Below are 20,834 nucleotides of genomic sequence, written 5' to 3' on the forward strand. Positions count from 1 at the left end.
TGAAGTTATGGAGACATTATATTTTAGTGGGAATGCAAGATTTTTTTTTTACGAATCCAAAAAGTCTTCAATATCCATTACTTGGAAGGATTTGGATATGAGGCAGCGAAAGTGAATTGTATTGCTTAATGAACATGATTGTACGATCAGGGTGATCGTAAAGTTTGTTCTAGCTGAAGCACTTGGTGAGAAGACTACAGTAAGATTAATATCTGGCACGTTTGCCAAGAGTATCATCTTGTGGATTGAAAACCAACGAAAGAAAAATTAAGAATGGAAGATCGAGAAGAAGTTATACTTGTTAAGTACCAAGTTAGTACAATTACTCCAGTGCTGAGTAATAACTTTTTCCCAGACAGGGCAACGGTACTTAATGTATTTTGTGTTCGATGCGTTGTCACTAGGTGGCAGAGTCGTCTCATGGAATTATGGTGCAACTATTGAGAATTAAATTGGATTCGACTTGATAAGGAACCAAGGACGACTTTGGATTGGGAAAAGAAGGTCCTGAGAATTAAGACAGAGTAAGTAGTAAAAGCTTTGTGAAGGAAATCATTCAGTAGAAAAGTATGTGGGAGAAAGAGAATCGGATGAGAAAGATTTACCCGAAGCTATTGTTGGAGTATGGTTGATTTAGTTGGTTGCTGGAATTTCGGGGACGAAATTCTATAAGGAGGGAAGATTGTCACAGCCCGTCCCGGAATTTTAATTCCGAGGACATGAAAAGATGAAAATGCCCTTAAACGGGACTAAGGGGCGAAAATTTAACAATTTGGATTGAGTTGTACACGTGGGATCCCCACATCCCTCAAAACCTTCCCCAATTCCCGTACCTTGTCTCTCTATCTCTCTTCCCTCACGACTCTCTCTCACTTTCAGTTCTCTCTCTTCCTCTCCGACGCTCAACCTCACCCAAAACCACCTAAAACATAAACAAACGTCCAAGATAAGACCACATTTGGACTCCTGGAACTTCCACGATCACGTAGACATCAATTTCAGGTAAGTTCTACTTCGGAAAACCCTAGTTTTCAAAGTACCCGTGAAATGGCACTGTTCATAAACTCTTAAATGGTGGTGTTTTAGCTTAAAACAAGATCACAGTGAGCTTTAGGATGTCCTAAGGAAGCTCGGAGTGCTTCGTTGGAAGTTTTTGGACGTAAGAACACGGAGATCGACAAGTTCAAAGTTTGGCCGGAGCTTTCGAGGCGTGTTCCGGCAAATCCCCGGCGAGTTAGGAGTCGAGGTAGGTATCAATCTCTTCGTCTCGTCAAGTACTACAACTTTCCTTTTTGTTTCACTCAATTTCGTTGAGTATTGAAGAAGTTATACTCATTTGAAAAATACCCAGTTTCCGGCGACCTCCGAGGCTTTCGAGGCAGTTTCCGGCCAAACCACGGCGAACTAGGTGTTGTGCAAGGTACCATTCTCTTTGTCTCTTCAAGGGCTACAACTTTCGTTTTTGAATCACTTGATTTCGTTGAGAAATGACAAAGTTATGGCAATTTGAAAAACTGCCCAGAAAACGGCCGCCGGAAAAACCAGTCCGGCGACCCAAGGAAGAAGAAGGTGCTACAGTAAAAATAAAAAAAATAAAAATAAAATTATTTTAAAAATATGTCGACGTCCGTGACGTCGAGTAGATCACTGTGGTATATTCATATACCTAAATTGAACACCGTATGAGAAAGTTATTGAGGATTGTTGGTTAGGTGTTCGAATAACGTTTTATAGTTTTCACATTAGGTGAAAATGTGAATTGATGATCCGACCGTTGGATCATCACCAAACTTTGATACGTTGTAATACGTAATATTTGAGGATTATTGGAACTTACGGATTGGGAATCCGAGTTACGGATCTTCCGGAATTGGAATTGTAAGTCCATAATATAAAATGTTAACCGTCACTTAGTTTTGGAAATTGACGGAGATCCGACCGTTGGATGGTAATGAAATTTTAGGATGTTGTACTAGAGGTATAATGTGGACCTCTGGAAGTTATGGATTTAAAATATGAGTGGTGGATCTTCCGGATCGATCTACGTAGTGACGTATTTTATATAAGTTATATATTCTATCGATATGAATTCTGAGGTTGGATTTGATTACTGTTCTAGGCGTCGATCGTCATGACGCCTTGATGTGTGGTGCTAGGGAGTTGTTGGACGAACTCCAGGTGAGTGGGCAGTTTTGTTTTCCGTATATATATATACTTGACGTTTCCCAGAAATTGAATTGAAATGAAAATATGTTTAAAATGAAATGCATATGAGTTATGTGGAAAAACGGGAAGTGAAATACCATGCATAGAATTGATATGAAAAGTATATAGAAATGTGAGTTGAAATGCCATGCATGAATTAATATATGATGCATATGTATGAATTGGTGCGGTGGATGCACAGGTAAGAATTGATTTATGATGCATATGTATGAATTGGTGCGGTGGACACACAGGTAAGAATTGATTTATGATGCATATGTATGAAATGGTGCGGTGGACGCACATGTGAGTATTTATTTCTGTTATGATGATGTTGATGTATATTGAGCTCAAATCCTGCACCATAGTTTAGTGCTTATAGTATTCACCGCATCGCACGCTCGTCTTGGATCCAAGTAGATGCTAGTCGTACAGTCCACGCGGAGTGGGTACGACAGGCCAGTCGCGAGAGTGTTAGTGAGATTCCGACTGGTGGGTGACCTTAGATTATGTGCACAGATGATTATGAGAAGCACTAGAGCGTAACTTATGTGCAGAAAGCCGTACAGGTCACGCGGAGTGACTCCGGCAGAGTGTGAGAGTGATAGATTTTGAGCTCTAGGTTCAACCGTACAGGGCTATTAGAGGGCCTACGGTTGATTACTTTCTTGCACCTGATATGATTATTGTTGATGCATCCATACTTAACTGTTGAATTAGACATGGCATGGCATGATTGATAAAGAGATAATGTTGAGATAGTAAAAATGAAGTTTTGAGAATATATATGTATATTTATATTTTACATTTCTGGGAAAGTATACAGGTTTTACGGAGAGGGGTTACAACGTTTTGAGAAATGTTTGGATTTGGAAAAGAATTGTTTTACTGACCCACTCAATTTTGGTTTTGCGCCCCTCCAGGTTCAGGAATCACGAAGGTGTGGTGACTACGAGGAATTCGACGGTGTTCTGACAGATTGGACAAAATTAGGACTCACCTTCGGGTGTATCAACTTATAAATTGTATAATTAAAGCTTCCGTACTGTGCAAATGGTTACGTCACTCTCACGTGACGGCCAGCATGCCCTCCTTCGGGACGGGGTGTGTCAGTACATATTAAAAAAGGGTTGCAAATTAAAAATGGGTACAAACTAAAAATAAAAATATATGATAAAAAAATTAGCCATAAATATAAATATACTAATTGTAACATTTTTAACATTAAATGAATATATTAGAAATAAATAATATTTTATTATTGAAATAATTAATGATGTTATTAATACTAAGGACCTTGATCAAAAAATGAAAAATAATAGGGTTTTTATCAAATGAGTAGCAAAAAGAATGATGAGAACCTAATTTCTCCTAATTTTTAATTGAAAACAAAATGTGAGGTGTATTAAGTATGTATGATTTATTCAACAATTTGGGTGGTGTTAATATAATAAGCGTATATAAATTGAGAAAATATTCAATTAAACTCAAAAAGATAGAAAAAGAAAACATACAACCTTGAATTCTTAAATCATTGAGAGCATCCAACTTTGAGTTAATGATATAAATCATTAAGAAAAATAAACAACTTTAAGTAACCATTACATAATTTTGAAGCCCCATCATTCTTGTTTCATAAACAACTTCAATACTTTTCGTAAAAATTTTAAAGCCCCATCATTCTTATTTCATAAATTTTCCATGCCAATAATAATAATAAAAAAACTCTTAAAATGTTCTCCAATTAATTATTTGCTACATTTAATTAGTCTAATTTCTTTTGTATGTTTTAAAGACCCCCATGAGAAGGATTTCTAGCTCCGTTGCTCTTAAGAGCTGCCTCAACAACCTATACAAGTATGTAAGACCATCTCCTCCAAAGGAGATGTCAAATCTTAAGTGGAATGTCATGTAATCAAATTTAAAGGTAGGAGCAAGCTCCAACCGATATGTCAATCCTATGTGGATTGACATATGAGTTTTCATATGTCAAATTTGACATATGAGACCATCTCCAAATGAAATGTCAAATTATAAGAGTCAAATTACAATTGATGGCTGATGTGGCAATCTGAAACCTTATGTCAAATTTTATAATTCTCCAACCAAATTGTCAAATGTTATTTTATTATTTAAATAGAGTTTTAAATGATTGTAATTATTAAAAAATGTTGAAATAAAATTTTTATTGGTTGAAATGTTAGTGGAATAAGGGACCCACTATTAAAATGAATTAAAAATAAATATGACATTGATGTCAAATTTAGCATCAAATCACTAACCCTTCAAATCCAGTCAGCAAATAACATACGATTTTGACATCTCATTTATTTTAATTGATTTCTTTTTAAAATGAGTCCTACAAATATTATTTATAACAAAAAAAACATATTGGTTGGAAAAAGAGAAAATCTGACATTGCCAAATTAGCCATCAAATTAACATTTGACATTTATCTTTTGACATCTTATTTGAAGATGCTCTAAAGATAGCACTTTCACACACACCAAAAAAAAAAAAAAAGCTGTTAAGGATAGTAATAAGGGAGTTTTAATGAAAAGTTCACGGTACTTTTCACTTTAACGAAAACCCACATTTTACACTAAAAGGTCAAATCTGGTACTATTCACTTTACCATTTATTTTGTTCTTATCGTTAAAAGTCAAAGTTTTCAAGTTTTTTTCATTAGTTTTTCTTAGTAATTATATACAAAAAAATAAAGAAACCCTAACCTAGCAGCAGACAAGTTGCATCGTTCTCATCATGCGAGCTCTGCCTTTGGTCCAGCTTATGCTTTTATTTTTCATGCACTTCTCGTGTGCTACTCAAACTAACAATGTCTTAGTTCAATATTTAGCGTACACAAAAATTTTATGAGAGCATTGACCACTATTTATAATAGATTAATCCTAATTGATTCTCCTATTAGAATCACCATAGGATACCAACTATGAATTCAAATCATATCTGAATTACAATCCAGCAAGAATTGGGATAGTTTTAAGCTTTCTGGCAAGACTTTTCTATGTCAATTGAAACACTTCAACCGGCTATAATATTCAATTTCATACTCATATTCTAACACTTAATTCTTATCCCCTAAACAAAACTGCTTAATTCTTTGCCACTAAACAGAAAGACTATTGGAGAATTCAGTGATTGCTTCACATTATATCAAACTTCTTGGCCACGAACTCAATCGTTAGCTGCATTACCTTCTTTCGTTTTCTGGTCTTGCGTCTTTCATTGAATGAAACACACTTATAAGAAAAAATCAAATTCCAAATGTCAAAATATTATTATAAAGTGTAGTGAACTATTTGAAGCTGATGGGTGAGTTTGTTAATTAATTCTCTTTCATTATTAAAGGCATCGACTAACACTTGATGTGCTTCTCGGGTGTTCTTCAAGACTTGAAGCAAGCATATAATTGTTCTCATGCATTCTGAATTCTATGAACAGCATTAGCTAATTTAGTTTGGGCATTTTGCACTAATATCAGTCTTTATCTTCGGTTGCTTGTAATGAGTCCTCTCCAAGCCTAAGGTTGTCCTTGTATAGTATTGTTGTTTAATCAAGTCTGATTTATATAAGTTACAAAATTTACGGACAAAACAGTCACAAATAAATACCATCTTTTAATAATGAGGTATTCATCAATTTCCCCCCTCAACTTGTGACTATTGACCAATTTCCCCCCTCAACTTTAATTTTGGCCAATTTCCCCCCTCAACTCTCATAATTAGTTAGTTTCCCCCCTCAACTTTAATTTGGCCAATTTCCCCCTCAGCTCTTATAATTAGTCAATTTGCACCGTACTGTTAATTTTTTAATTTGATCATAATTAAACAAGTGTGTGTAAGAAACTAAATAAGATGTATGTTAATCATTTTCCTATGTCTTTATCCTATTACAAATAGATTAAAATTTAGAATTTTACAATTGATCATAGATAGTATTATTAGTCATAATAAATCAGTATGGAGTAATTATATTTGATTTTTTACTATACAAAATTGATAACAAAAAGGATTTATGTGTACATTTTTGTATGTGAATACAATTTTCTTTATAAAAGTGAAAGCTAAGTTCAAGTAAATTGCGAAGAATCGAGCTTTAGTGCAAAAATGGCTAGTCAATTCATAATTTTCGACTCCTTATTAAGAATAACCCATTTTATTGAAATAGGTTTGATCCATGAGTTTAGGATTATTATTTCTTCTTCTACATGCTTTAAACCCGATTCATAACTTTTTCTTATAATCAACCCATATCACATACTAATTGTATTATGTTTTTGTACATTTTACCCTATATTATGCAGGTGAGTTTATGTTAATTTTAGTACTTTGTTGGAAGTTATTAGAAAGATTGAAAGAAAAAAAAAGAATAGATGGAAAATTAAAAAAAATTAACAGTCGGGTGCAAATTGACTAATTATGAGAGTTGAGGGGGGAAATTGGCCAAATTAAATTTGAGGGGAGAAATTGACTAATTATGAGAGTTGGGGGGGGAAATTGACCAAAATTAAAGTTGTGGGGGGAAATTGGCTAATAGTCACAAGTTCAGGGGGAATTGATGAATATCTCTTTAATAATTGAATCTCCGGTATTTGCAAAAATCTCTCCAGATTCACATCTTTTAATAAGTGGATCGAACCTTCCTTATAAGCACTAAAAACCCCATCTCTCATTTGATTCTCCAAAATTTGTTTTCTGCTCATTATTCAAAAGAGAATGGAGTTATTGTGAGGCCTGCCATACGTTATCATGGTTCTTGTGACGTGAATCTGATCACCTTAATGCAGGCCTAATTGCAAGTAATGTGAGTTGGGACTTGGCAGATATACGGGAGGAAGTTAAGTGAGAATTCAGAGCAACATGTAAGCATAGCTTTCTGGTTACTTTAAAGTTGTGTATACAAATGAGGGTCGTGTCAAGTGTCGACATGACAACTCAATTCCAACAGTACCAGGCTTGACTACTCAAAGATGAGTAGGAACTTTTACTCAAAACTTTTCGTGTTCGAATCACGGAGTTTTGTACTTATGATCAGAACCGTTCATATTATAAATCACTTTGTAAAGATCATCTCTGCAAAACATGAATTAAAACTAAGGTCGTTTAGTTCATCTATTGTAGCAATTATGTAGATGGTTCGTAATGCTTTTATAAATTCTGTTCATTTGTTTTTATACAATTCGATGACTAAATGACCTTAGTTTTAATTGATTTTTTGCAGAGGTGATCATTACAGAGTGATTTATAATATGAACGGTTCCGATCATAAACATGAAATTCTATGAATCGACAACGAACAATTTTGAGTAGCTAAGTATTGTTCAGTACTTACTATTCTGTTGCTGCTACTACTAGCCCTTTGACAAAATTTCTACCTTGCCCAATGCATGCATTATGTTCCAGCCTACCTACTTTCGGTTTTCGATTTAGTTAAGGTTAATTGTAATGACATTATCTCACTAATAAATGTTTGTCATTATGTAATAAATTCAATTAAGGTTAATTCTAGTGTCCTAAATTTAATGTATCCTAGCGTTGAAATCATATGTTATTGCAGCTTGTTGTTGTACCTGTTTAATTAGTATATCTCGCATTTTTATAACTGCAGAATTCTCCACTGCAGTTTAAGAGGTGAAACTGAAGAATGATTTTGCACTGTGAAGCACAAATCAGGTCTTGATGTAGGCTTTGAAGACTTCTGTTAAATGTTGTGAAAACATATAAAACATACATGAGTAGGATGTGGCTGATTTTGCATGCTACTCTAAAAATGATATTTTCCAATGATTTAGAATGATGTTTTCTATTTCTCTGCCATGGCTAAAGAAATTTTGGATTCTCCTTGTTCTTGGGGATAGATTGCTGTAGTTGTAACTCCATTATATGGATCCTTGATTGAGGAGGTAAAAGCTTAGTTTTATCTTTTTCACTCAATAACCTGTCAATATGCATCAACGGATTGTAATCGCGTAACATATCTAGCAAAAAATGTTAGGAGTTTTAACGAAAAGTCAACGGTACTGTTCACTTTAACGAAAAACCACATTTTTACACTAAAAAGTCAATCATGATACTATTCACTTTATCCTTTATTTTGTCATTATCGTTAAAACTCAAAGTTTTCAAGTCATTTTCATTAGTTTTCCTAATAATATTTTGTTACCTTTGAGATCATTTCTATAAAAATTAATTAAGAATAGGATTGTTTGGTTAATTAATTTAGCAAATATTGTCACATCCCGACCTGGGCTGGACCACTTCCCGGGCTCGACTTCGTCATATCACGATATTGTCTGCTTTGGGCCCCGACCACACCCTCACGGTTTTGTTTCTGGGAACTCACACATCCGAAGCCAGTGAGTTCCCAAAATGCCTCGTGCTAATTGGAGGTGGGAATATACATATAAGGCTTACAAGATCCTCACCCCTGGGCGATGTGGGATCTCACAATCCACCCCTTAGGGGCCCGACGTCCTCGTCGACACACTTCCGGCCAGGTATTGGCTCTGATACCAAATTGTCACATCCCGACCCGGGTTGGACCACTTCCCTGGCTCGACTCCGCCATAGCACGATATTGTCCGCTTTGGGCCTCGACCACGCCCTCACGGTTTTGTTTCTGGGAACTCACACGAGAACTTCCCAGTGGGTTACCCATCCTGGGATTGCTCTCGCGCAATCTCGCTTAACTTCGGAGTTCATACGGAATCCGAAGTCAGTGAACTCCCAAAATACCTCGTGCTAATTGGAGGTGGGAATATACATATAATGCTTACAGGATCCTCACCCCTGGACGATGTGGGACCTCACAAATATAGTTAATTAATTTAGCAAATATACAGACAATTTTAAATGTTTTTACTAAATATGTCCACCTTTTCAATACAATTTAAGAACTAAACGATCCTATATTTGATTTATTTTTTGAATAAATAATTTTTTTTAAAGTGCTTTACAATATGAGTAATTTTAATTATAAAAATAAAATTTTGTAAATCAATCACTTAATGAATTGAGGGAAAACATTTTCTTGAGGAAAGCAAAGTTAATTCCCAACGGTAATTCAAGAAACTTGAGCCTATTATTTAAAAACAAAGGTAGTCGGTGCCTCTATGGTGGGTGAGATCATAATACGATCATAATACAATACCAGTCGGGATTTATTAGTTCCAATGGAATAAAAGGGTTCAATTAAAAGCATTTTTCTTTACCGCACGAATAAAAGCATCAACAACGAGAAGCGCACGAAAAATAAAAGCATAAGCTGGACCAGAGGCAGAGCTCGCATGATGAGAACGATGCAAGTTGTCGGCTGCTAGGTTAGCGTTTCTTTATTCTTTTGTATATAATTACTATCCTTAACAGCTTTTTTTTTTTTAGGTGTGTGTGAAAGTGCTATCTTTAGAGTATCTTCAAATGAGATGTCAAAAAGATAAATGTTAAATGTTAATTTGACGGCTGATTTGGTAATGTCAGATTTTTTTTTTCCAACCAATATGTTTTTTTTTGTTATAAATAATATTTGTAGGATCCATTTTAAGAAGAAATCAATTAAAATAAATTTTCAAGAATTATTTGACATCACCTTTTCTCAGAGTCAAAATCCTAGGTGGAATGCCACTATGCATATTTGACATCAAAAGTCTCTCCAACCAAAGTGTTATTTGCTAACTGGATTTGAAGGCTTAGTGATTTAATGTCAAATTTATTTTTAATTCATTTTAATAGTGGGTCTCTTATTCCACTAACATTTCAAATAATAAAAATTTTACTTCAACATTTTTTTAATAATTACAATCATTTAAAACTCTATTTAAATAATAAAATAACATCTGACAATTCGGTTGGAGAATTATAAAATTTGACATAAGGTTTCAGATTGTCAAATCAGCCATCAATTGTAATTTGACTCTTATAATTTGACATTTCCTTTGGAGATGGTCTCATATGTCAAATTTGACATATGAAAACAAATATGTCAATCCACATAGGATTGACATATCTGTTGGAGCTTGCTCCTACCTTTAAATTTGATTATATGACATTCCACTTAAGATTTGACATCTCATTTGGAGATGGTCTTACAAACTTGTATAGGTTGTTGAGGCAGCTGTTAAGAGTGACGGAGCTAGAAATCCTTCTCATGAGGGGTCTTTAAAACATACAAAAGAAATTAGACTAATTAAATATAGCAAATAATTAATTGGAGAAAATTTTAAGAGTTTTTTTATTTTTTTATTATTGGCATGGAAAATTTATGAAACAAGAATGATGGGGCTTCAAAATTTTTACGAAAAGTATTGATGATTTTATCATAAGGTCCTCTATTACCATGAGATATTAATTTCATTATAATTAATTGAATTTTACTTTAACTTGTATAGAACTTGTCTGATACGAAGAGTCTTAAAAAAGGAATTAGATTTTAAAAGCCCTTTGTGCAAAGGGATTCCCATTTTTTCAAAAAATGGGATTAGGTGTGGGACCCACTCCATATCGAACTTCAACGATTCGAACCATCTATTTTGTAAGTCTCAATTCATAGATCATCCTTACAAAAATTCAATTCAATCCGAAATCATTTGCATATTTAATTATCAAGATAAAATTTCATTGTTTCTTATATAACAAAGTATTCGTTAATTTCTTTGAATCCAATTAGATGTCTTAAATATTTTCGATTTGGCTAATTTTTTAGAATGATGATCTATGAGGTGCAACTTGAAAAATAGACGGTTCGAATCATTAAAACTCGATGTGATGTGGATTCCACAACTAATCCTCATTTTTATAAAAAAAAAAAAAAAAAAAAAAATAAGGATCCCTTCCCTTAAAGGCTTCATAGATTTTATATGGTGAAACAAAAGGCTAATTATAAGGTTTAGTTTCAAAATTTTTACGAAAAGTATTTGATGATTACATCATAAGGACAAAACCTTTTTACTAGCTTTAATATAAAAAAAATAAAATAAAAAACAAGATTCCAATAAAAATATAAGGTCATAACTTAAAACTATTACCATGAGATATTAATTTCAACATAATTAATTGAATTTTTTTTTAACTTGTATAGATATTGTCTTTATATGAAGAGACTTAAGAAAGGAATTAGATTTTATACGGTGAAAGAAAAAGCTAATTATAAGGTTTAGTTTAAAAAACAAAAAGTTGTTGACTACTTTCCCATTGGATGGTAGAACTATCAAATTTTGATTGATATATGGGGTTTAATTTGCTGAACATTTAATTTGTTCTTGTCATAAGATTCAAATTTTGATTGGACCCTGCAAATGGTTAGGGTTTCACTGAGTTGTTGTTCGGTTTGAGGGGTTCAGAGGAGATTGCCCAAGAAAGAAGGACAGTTTACCAATCAGTATGCTTTACGTTTTATTGGTCTTTAGTTGAAACTAACCACACATTCATTCAATCCTGAAGGAAATCAGATAGCTTAGTGTCTTCTAACTGCAGATTTACACAGTGCTATTGTTTCAGGTTTATTTCTTTGTTGTTACTAGGTACCCATTCTTGTCCTGAATGTAAACGTTTTGCATACTGCTTGTCCATCGTTCACCTCTGATCATCCTTCAAGCCGTATATTATGAATTCTTATGACACCAGATGGATCACATGACCATAACTTGTTGTAATTCCAACATGTTCAAACATCCGAAAATTGTGAACTTTAATTTTCTATTGTTTCGTCGATCAAAATTGGGAATTATTTAGGGCTTGAATTCTGCTCCTTGAAGTTATTTCGTTCTCTCTCTTATATGAATGACTCAAGGATTCTGTATCAAGTACTGAACTTATCCCTTGCCCTGTTGAAATTCACGTACAGTGCTTGGCAGTGTCAAACAAGCCCTCCCCTTCCCTCCCCCCCCCCAAAAAAAAAAAAACTCTCTCTCTCTGAACTTACTGTTGTTCCCTGTGTATGTACTGATTTGTGAAACATCAGAAACATTTGGATTATTACGCAGGATGATAAATTCAGAGGTAATGCTGATTCGAACCTTAAATCTATTTAAATGTTCTTTGTACAACTCTTGCGTTGACAACACTTAGCACCACACTTAAACATGTATGTGTGCATATGCTGATTCAAACCTTAAATTTATTTAACCTTGAACTGCAGCACCATATGCAACAGCCTCATCAGGAATGAACGCCTTGCTTGGCTCTTTCCTATTGAAGTAGTCCTTCAACATCTGTCGCACAAATTTGGGTTCTCTGTCACACACGGATGCTTATATTGATTTAGTTAACTACTTTTTGGACCTTAATCGTGTTATTGGAAAATATATATAGCATGCAGATTGTGAAACATCATGCCAAGCAAAGTCGGTTTCAACGACAACTAGGTGTTTGCTGATTTCTTTTGTAATCCTGATCGTCCGAGAATTCATGTTCGGGAGCTAACTGCTCTGACACTGTCAAGTTCGGGAGATGAATTATTGTATTTACCAAAGGTGTAGGGTCCTAAAGGTTCTGTACTCAAATTTATAAAATTAAATCTCAATTAATGTGATTGTTTTCAATTATTATATTTATCAAAGCCGTGGTTCAAACTTTAACGCAGTACCATTTCTCTCGTTCATACCAGTTCAGTTTTACTTATTATCCAAAGGCTAGTAGTTAGATAGGTAGAACAAGCACTGAGGTTTACATTTGCGCGTTTGCATCTAGCCTGATTGAAAATGCTATTTGGATTGAACCGTGTTCATATCCATCGATTACAAGGATAAGAAGCATGCACTGCTATTACAGTACTACTATTAGTATTAGACTGTCGTCTACAGCACCGATGAATCGACAACATATAGAAGAAGCAAAGTAACAACACATTCCCAATTTAGGGTTGAAAATCCACTCATATTAAAATCTGGAACGAGAAAAGTTATGGTGAACATTCTAATGATCCACCGGTTTACATAGAAGAATACTTCCACATCCTCGGATCTCTACCGCGGATTATCCCCTTGTTGAGCATACTGCATTAAATCAAATGCACTAGTAAGAAAGAAATCAAAAGATATCAGACATATTACGATCAATAGCGTTGAAATACCTGAAGCTCATCCACGAGGGCCCTCGCGAACCGTTCACGATCATTGTAGGCAGCAAGTAGTTCTTGTTGTGCCTCTTGGGCGCATTGCAATGCTTGCAACGATTCTTCTAGGGATGCCACACTTGCTTCAGTAACTTGCCTTAATCTTAAAAGGGCATCTTCCGGTAATCTCGGTTCGTTTCTTTGCTGCAATGCCGCTAGAAGAGCTTCATTCACCCTTGCATTGTACAAGGGTTCTGCTAAGTTTGGTCTGCATATCAAGAAAAGTCATAAACTTCAATTCCATTCAAACACGGACAAAAAAACATAACACAAGATGATAATTACCTATTCCACCACCATTGAAGAAAGGAGAGAAGCAAGAACTCGAGAAATCGGACGACGTGAAGCAGTAGAATACAACGAACAAATAAAGGAAAAATTTGCCCATTGGTAGACTTCAAATTGTATCCCACCCCAAGAGCGTGTAGCACAGTACGCAGCACGAGGAACCACCACGGTTTGACTAGTGCATTGCCCGCTGGATTACCGCCTCTTTGGTTATCCATCAAAAGCCTAACAAGAACATCACAATATAACAGAATGATAAAAAACCAAAAGAAAAAAGGTAGTTTCTTTTTGGTTGAAATTAATAAAGCTTTTCCTTCCTAGGCGGCCTCCACCGCCTGCATGGTGTGGTGGATATGGAGGTTTGGCAGCGAAATAAAAACCCTTTTCGCCGACATTCTGCCTCTGTGCAGTTTCCAATTTATATACTTAATTAAAATTACAAAATAAAAAATATTAATACTATAAAATTTTATAAAAAAGGAGTTTTTGAGTTTGGAATGAACTTTGGTGCTGGATCTCTAACTTACACACCCATAAATAAATAAATAGAGAACATATTCAATCAAACTCAAAAAATGAGAAAAAGAATACAACTTGAGTTCGTAAATCAGTGGGAGCATCCAACTTCGAGTTCATAATATAAATCATTTAGGAAAGTAAAAAAGTTTGAATACATCATTACATAATTTTGATCATCTAGAAATAATGCATATGACAAACCCAGAATTACCCAAAGCCCATAAAACCGATCATCCCAACCGTCCATTATCAAAGCAAAGGATAGACTAAAACAGGACCATTAAGAAAGTAAATGATGAACGAGAAACAATAAACACATTTACTATGTACCTGAGGAGTCGAAGGTGGAGACAGAGATGGTGGTGGCTGTTTGTCTAAGTAAAACCTTGAAGAAAAAAAAGTAGATGAGTATGGGAGGTAAGTAAGCAAATTTTTGTTAAAAACGAAGAGAAAGGCAAAGCCTTTGTACCTGAGGATCAGGGAAGGTCACCAACAAGTAAGGCAAATGAGGAGAAAGCTTTTTAATATGCTTGTTGAAGATATGAGATACTGATGGAGGAGCTTGCTTATTTATAGAAGTCTAATTTCAAAGGCAGATATAGAAATCCGAACAAAGTTATAACATGACAAACATTAATTAAGCTGCTGCCTAGTACCTACACTATCATCATCCAAGGACAAAATCCTCTCTGCAAAAATGGAAAACAATTGATAATTTTCCACATTCGTATGAACAGGCAGTCCTTTGGTGTCCTCCATGCATGGACCTTCCTCGACCACAGTAAAGGAAGGTTGGTTGCCTGTAATTGTTGGGCAACTTAAGTGTATTTGTCACTTTGATATATGGTGAAATTTAAAAAAGAAGAGGAAAAGAAAATGCTATTTAGCATGATGAATTAATGTGATAGCACCAAGGACAATCAAATCTCGTACGACCAAAATGGAGGATTCTTTTTGTTTTTCGTTTTTTTCCTTCTAAAATGAAGAATTCGTTGCTAATTCCTTCAAGATATGATTGAATTTGAATACACACACTATGTGAATTTTTCTATTTAACGGTTCCCGTTTTATCTTCATTTTTATTTAAAAATTTAAATTAAGCACAATACAACGACGATTTTCTCTAAAATTATATCGTGCTCAAGTCTAAACATGACATAGCATGTAGCCACATGGGTTATTTTTGCCTCAAAAGTTTTGAAATGCATTTTTTGTGTGTACATGTATTATTGAGAAAAGACAAAACAAAGGTAAAAGTCCTCCTACCCTCTGCCCCTGCCGCTGCCCTGCGTCCTGCGTGCTGCTGCTGCACTGCATTCTGCTGCTGCCCTGCAGTCTGCTGCTGCCGATCACAGAAGTAGGAAAACATAAAATGCTTTCTAGCTTCCCTTTCTCCCAAACAAAAATTGTCAAGAAATTAGCAAGTTTGTACTGCTTTTATCACATGAAGGTGAAGGCAGCTGAAAATTCATATTTTTAATCATCAATATATTATGGGAATCTAATTTTACATATAAATCTTAGTGCCTTTTATAATAATTTTCTCAATCAATAGTGTTCATTCTTGACATTTAGGAAGTTCATTGATAGGAGAAGGAACATTTAGCCTTGTGAAGCTTTGCTGTTCGACAAAAAAATGTTTATATAACTACTAACCTATGGGTAACAAGTGAGTGATTTTCAAACTGGAATGAACGAAAGAAAAGGTGCATCGTTAATGTTTGAACAAACACAAAAGAAAATATGAAAACACAATCACATTCATGGAGATTGAATTTAAAGATTTGAGTACACATAAATGCAATTATCCAGCTTAAAACTCTCTCTATCACACGAACACACAGGCAGAAACGATATGCATACAAGAGTTCCAAAACCTGCAACTTGACTCCTAACAGAAGAACTGAACTAAGACACCTCCACTGAACCCCAATTTCCTTGCCACCATGTTTTACAATCTGCATGGCACGTATATTGCATTACCTGTGAGTACTGTGTAATACCATTGATTAACACATATATTAATATATGCCTCCCGTGTTTGACAGAGATTGCCCAATCTGTATATTTTTTTGAAACGTTTAACAGACACAAACCAATTACGTTAGCTTATATGCCAAAACAAATTAGTTTAATTCTAATCATGTCCACCTTCTATGTTTTCAGAACACCTAATAGATAAACCTCGACCTCTAAATTCTTTTCTTCAATGTATATAACGTGATACTTTCACCAAAAAGAACCAAGTAGGTATAATATGCAAAGACCAAGCAAATGCTGAGAATATATAGACATAACATGACACATACTAGTTAGTTCTCTGGCTGGCCTCCAAGGAAGCAAATGCTGAAATACTATCCCCATAATACAATTACAATACACATGAAAACTCAAAAACCTATAGTTAGTTATTACGAATACTAATAAGTAGTAGCCTAATAGCTACGCCTCCTGTACAAACTGCCCCTTCCTGAACAAGAACAAGCAGCATAAAATTAAAAAACGTTAATTCAAATTTCCTCTCAAAGTTAATTTAATTTGTCAAATTTCAAGCAAATGGCAAAAAAAGTTTCAAAGTTCAAGCAAAGCTTAAAATCATGAGCTTGAGTTTTGGTGCTCCCAAGCAACCCAAAATATTCCACAATTCTAAATTCATATAGGCTCGATAAATTTTCATAACCATTCACACCACGACCCACTCGGCAAGCCCTGTTATGTGGCTTGGGCCCAATTAAGCGTGTCGTTTAACGTATTAATATTATTATATGGCTTGACACGATAAATATGCATAATTTGTATGAGTTTGTCATGATTTATAAATGTTCAATTTATAAACTATTATTGGTGTGGCGTGATCGTAAGCTCGCATACCCCACATCTCGCACTTTATGCATGAATTTAAGTTTAGCTTGTGACTTGCATGCAATGATTGGGCTTTGACATATTATTAGGCTTATAGGGGAAATTATTGGGCCCTAACATAAATATCGATTTTTAAGAAATACCAACTGATCAATTATCAGCAAATATTTCGATTTAGACAAATATTTTGCAATGAAATAATAAGATGAGGTATGACATTGTCAACTTTAAAAGATGAGGTATGAAAGTGTAATGACACCAATAGTTGAGGTAGTTTTTTGTCATTTACCCTAAAAAAATAAACACCAAGAGCCAAAAAAATAAACGCATGGATGATGGATATGTTACTCGAGGGAGATCACGGCGTAAAGTTCAAAGAATCACAAACTTCCATTATTATCATGTGGAGCTCTTTGTTGCTATCGTTGATAAGCAACTTGTGGAATTAATTTATTAAATAGTCGCTTAGATGAGGTAAATACAGAGTTGTTTCTTTGTTTAGCAAGTTTGAGCCCGAATGATTTATTCTCGGCTTTTGATGAACAAAAGCTAATTTGTTTTGCTCATTTTATCCGAATGAATTTACTACTTGTCAACTCTTGGCGCTTGAAGATCAAATTGGGCATTATATTATTGATATGCGTTCAAGTAGTGAATTTTCTCAATTGAAAGGAATTGGTAGCCTTGCAAAAAAAAAAGGTGGAGACGGGGAGGAATATAGTATATAATCATGTGTATTTGCTAATTACATTGGCTTTGGTTCTACCAATCGCCACTACTTCAGTGAAGAGAGCTTTTTCCGCTATGAATATTGTGAAAACTCTATTGCGTAACCGAATGGGAGATCAATGGTTGAGTGATAGCATGATGGTTTATATAGAGAGCACTATTTTTTCTTCCATTGACAATGAAGTTATAATGCAATGTTTTCAAAATATGAAAACGCGTTGGGGACTATTGTAACTTGTATTGTAATTTGTTCTATAAGTTATCAATGATGGAACTATGGTTTGATTTTTAAATTTATTATATATCTAAAAAGTGTTTGTAAACTTTTACATGTGATCCCCCGAAAATATTTTTCCTGGATCCGCCACTGGCCCAACCTCACCTCAATCCCCTGTTCACAACCATACCTTTCGTTCCTCCAAACTCGGAACTAAAACTTGACAACCCCGAATAGTCACTCCTGAACTTTTCGACGAGCTTTCTGTCATTTTTCCAATAAAGGTAAGGTAGGTTTCTAGAAACAGTCGTTAAAGATATGAACAACTTCTTCAACAACGAAAAATCATTCGAAGGTTGGCCCAAAAAACCGTTTAGCGGTAAAATTCTAATAAACACAAGCATAAAATGTGTAGATGATTGTAAATTACGTTACTATCCATTTCCGATGTAAATGCCTTCCAGTATAGGGGTGGGCACGGTTTGGTTCGACCCTCTCAATTCGGAATCGAAAAATATCAACGGTTCGGTTCTGTGACATTTTGCTCAAATTTATTATTAAATCGGTATAGTTCGGTTCACGACGGTTCTAGTTCGGTTCATACCAATTTACAGTTCTCCCCTAGCTAGTTTTACTCCACCCCAATACCGAGCTAGAGCATGCCATACATACATAAATCTGTGCCAGCAATAAATATAAATTCAACTAATGGCTAACAATACTACTTCCTGCAACACTCTTAAATAAACCATTAGTACACATCAATCATAGGTTACAAGAAAGAAAACCTATGTTTGGGGTATTATGAGATGGAGGCTACCTGTTGGAATAATGGATGAGGAGATCCAAAGAAAAAAAAAATGAAGAAGAGGACCGAAGAAAATGGAAAAGTGGTGAGGCACAAAAGAAGAAGAGAGGAAGAGATGAGGAAAAGAAAAAAAATGCCAGCTTTAAACATTAGGGTTTACGTATGGCTTTTAGGCTTAGGACTTATTAAATTTCATTTGGGTGTATATATAAAATGGGCTAAGTGAACTAGATATTTATAAATAAAAAATAAATAAATTGTTCGGTCCGGTTCTGATGGTTCTACAAGATGAAAACAGGAGCCGGTATGAACATTCGGCCCGATTCATGAACTTAAGTTGATTTTTTCTGTCAACACGGTTTTTTATGCCCGCCCCTACCTGTGCACCCATATAATGACCCGGATTTGCTACCCAACCCGATTGTACGAGTCATGTGTCATATAGCCCATGATAACCTGGGGACCCATTAACAAGTAAGCCGATAATAAGAAGCAAAGCCCATTGTTCTCAAACTATATGTCTCTGGTTCGCCACCACTGGCATTACCCCTCTGCTTCTCCCGCTCTCCTCAAGTTGAACTGCGGCGTCGTTTGCTGCCGAGTCGCGACCACCATCTTAAAAACCCAAAAACCCGGTACACCTCGTCATGCTTCTGGGCCGCCTGAAATGGCCTCTCTCCAACTCTTTAATTTTTATTGATTTGGAGAATTTTCCCAAATAGGGTTTTGAGGGTTTAAGGGTTTCGAGGGTTTAAGGGTTTTGGGGTTTAAGAGTTTTGGGGTTATTGATACGAGAAGATGGAAGTAGGTCGGCATTGACAGGCATGGAGGTTCCAATCATCGGCAGCGATTCATTGAAATGGATTGAGATCCCTGCTCCTGCTGCTGATATTTCTACTACTACTACCTGTGTCATTCCTCTCACCCACGATATTGATTCTTCCCTCGTCATTGGAAACCCTAGCAGTTGTATACATCTCATACGGTTCTCTCTCTAGAGGTATCTATATCTATTTCAAATTTGTGTATTTTCACTATATATTGTTCATTTGTTACGGCTCTTGTAACAAGAGAAATCATAACGACATTTCTCATCATCTTGAGTTATTTGTGCTCAGTATTACCAAAGACTTCCCCAAATTGGACATCGAATCACTTTTCCAGATGTCTTATTTATACAAATAGGGACAAGGGGAGAGAGGACATTTGGAAAAGTATACTGAGCTCAAATAACTCAAGATGATGAGAAAGGTCTTTATGATTTCTCTTGTTACAAGCCGTAACAAATGAACAATATATAGTGAAAATGCACAAATCTGAAATAGATATAGATACATCTAGAGAGAGAACCGTATGAGATGTATACGACTGTTACGTTTCCAATGATGAGAGAAGAAGCAATATCGTGGGTGAGAGGAATGACATAGTAGTAGTAGTAGAAATATCAGCAGCAGGAGCAGGGATCTCAATCAGGGGTCGCTTACCTTTTTCAGACTTGGACCCATCTCTACTTATGCATCCCCGCTCTGTTTTCCGGCGCTCTGTTTTCCGGGAGGATGAGGTTGTGATGCTTAATATGAACCCCTCTGTACCAGTAACAAGTGCTGCAGGAACATCATCTGGGTACCTGGTAATTGGGCGGGATGATGGATCCTTGCTTGTTTCCAACTGGGCAAACTTGATCCCACTGCTCCGGGTATTATAAAACTCCTCTTGCCGTCTGGTTCTTGTATTTTGTGCCCTTGTAACCATTCAATTATTTTAAGCATGATTTCCTTCAGCTCCATCAATCTAGTGATTTTGCCCTAGACAATGTCGTGATGTATTAAAATTGTTCCTATTCGAAACCCCAATTTCCAATTTGTTTCTTCCTTTCTCATAGGTTTTGCACTGGAGGTGCAGGATGATTTGGGATTTCGCCATTTGTGGGGTTTCATGTCAAGGTGCTTGTTAACTACATTACTAGAAAATGTACATGAAAATAACATTTAGTTTTCTTACCTATTTGTCTTTTTTGCTACTTGTTAGCAAGTTGTTTTAAACAATTAGCAGTCTTACTTGCTGATGATCCTTCTGGTC

The 20,834-nt window shown here is 35.3% G+C and overlaps 1 protein-coding gene and 1 long non-coding RNA gene across 4 annotated transcripts; one reads left to right on the plus strand and one right to left on the minus strand.

The window, feature by feature from the left end:
* The first annotated feature begins 339 nt into the window (after window positions 1–339).
* Window positions 340–8,154, plus strand: LOC139196484 (uncharacterized). Of its 3 annotated transcripts, none has more exons than XR_011581455.1 (6): window positions 340–1,002; window positions 1,087–1,246; window positions 1,352–1,420; window positions 2,120–2,178; window positions 3,129–7,087; window positions 7,834–8,154. It is a non-coding gene; the product is annotated as an uncharacterized lncRNA (long non-coding RNA). The 3 variants fall into 3 exon arrangements; XR_011581456.1 differs by lacking the exon at window positions 7,834–8,154 and adding an exon at window positions 7,447–7,748 and having other exon boundaries at window positions 2,120–2,407; window positions 2,460–7,087; XR_011581454.1 differs by lacking the exon at window positions 7,834–8,154 and adding an exon at window positions 7,447–7,748.
* Window positions 8,155–12,983: 4,829 nt separating this feature from the next.
* On the minus strand, window positions 12,984–15,124 carry LOC108170355 (uncharacterized). Its single transcript, XM_017325192.3, has 5 exons — window positions 14,609–15,124; window positions 14,470–14,524; window positions 13,618–13,845; window positions 13,291–13,540; window positions 12,984–13,213 (listed from the first exon to the last, which is right to left on the minus strand). Exons 3-5 carry the CDS (start codon window positions 13,836–13,838, stop codon window positions 13,184–13,186), a joined length of 501 nt encoding a protein of 166 aa, XP_017180681.3. The 5' UTR covers window positions 13,839–13,845; window positions 14,470–14,524; window positions 14,609–15,124; the 3' UTR covers window positions 12,984–13,183.
* Between the last annotated feature and the right edge of the window lie 5,710 nt (window positions 15,125–20,834).

This window comes from Malus domestica, chromosome 05 (assembly GCF_042453785.1).
Source record: "Malus domestica chromosome 05, GDT2T_hap1".
Taxonomy (NCBI): domain Eukaryota; kingdom Viridiplantae; phylum Streptophyta; class Magnoliopsida; order Rosales; family Rosaceae; genus Malus; species Malus domestica.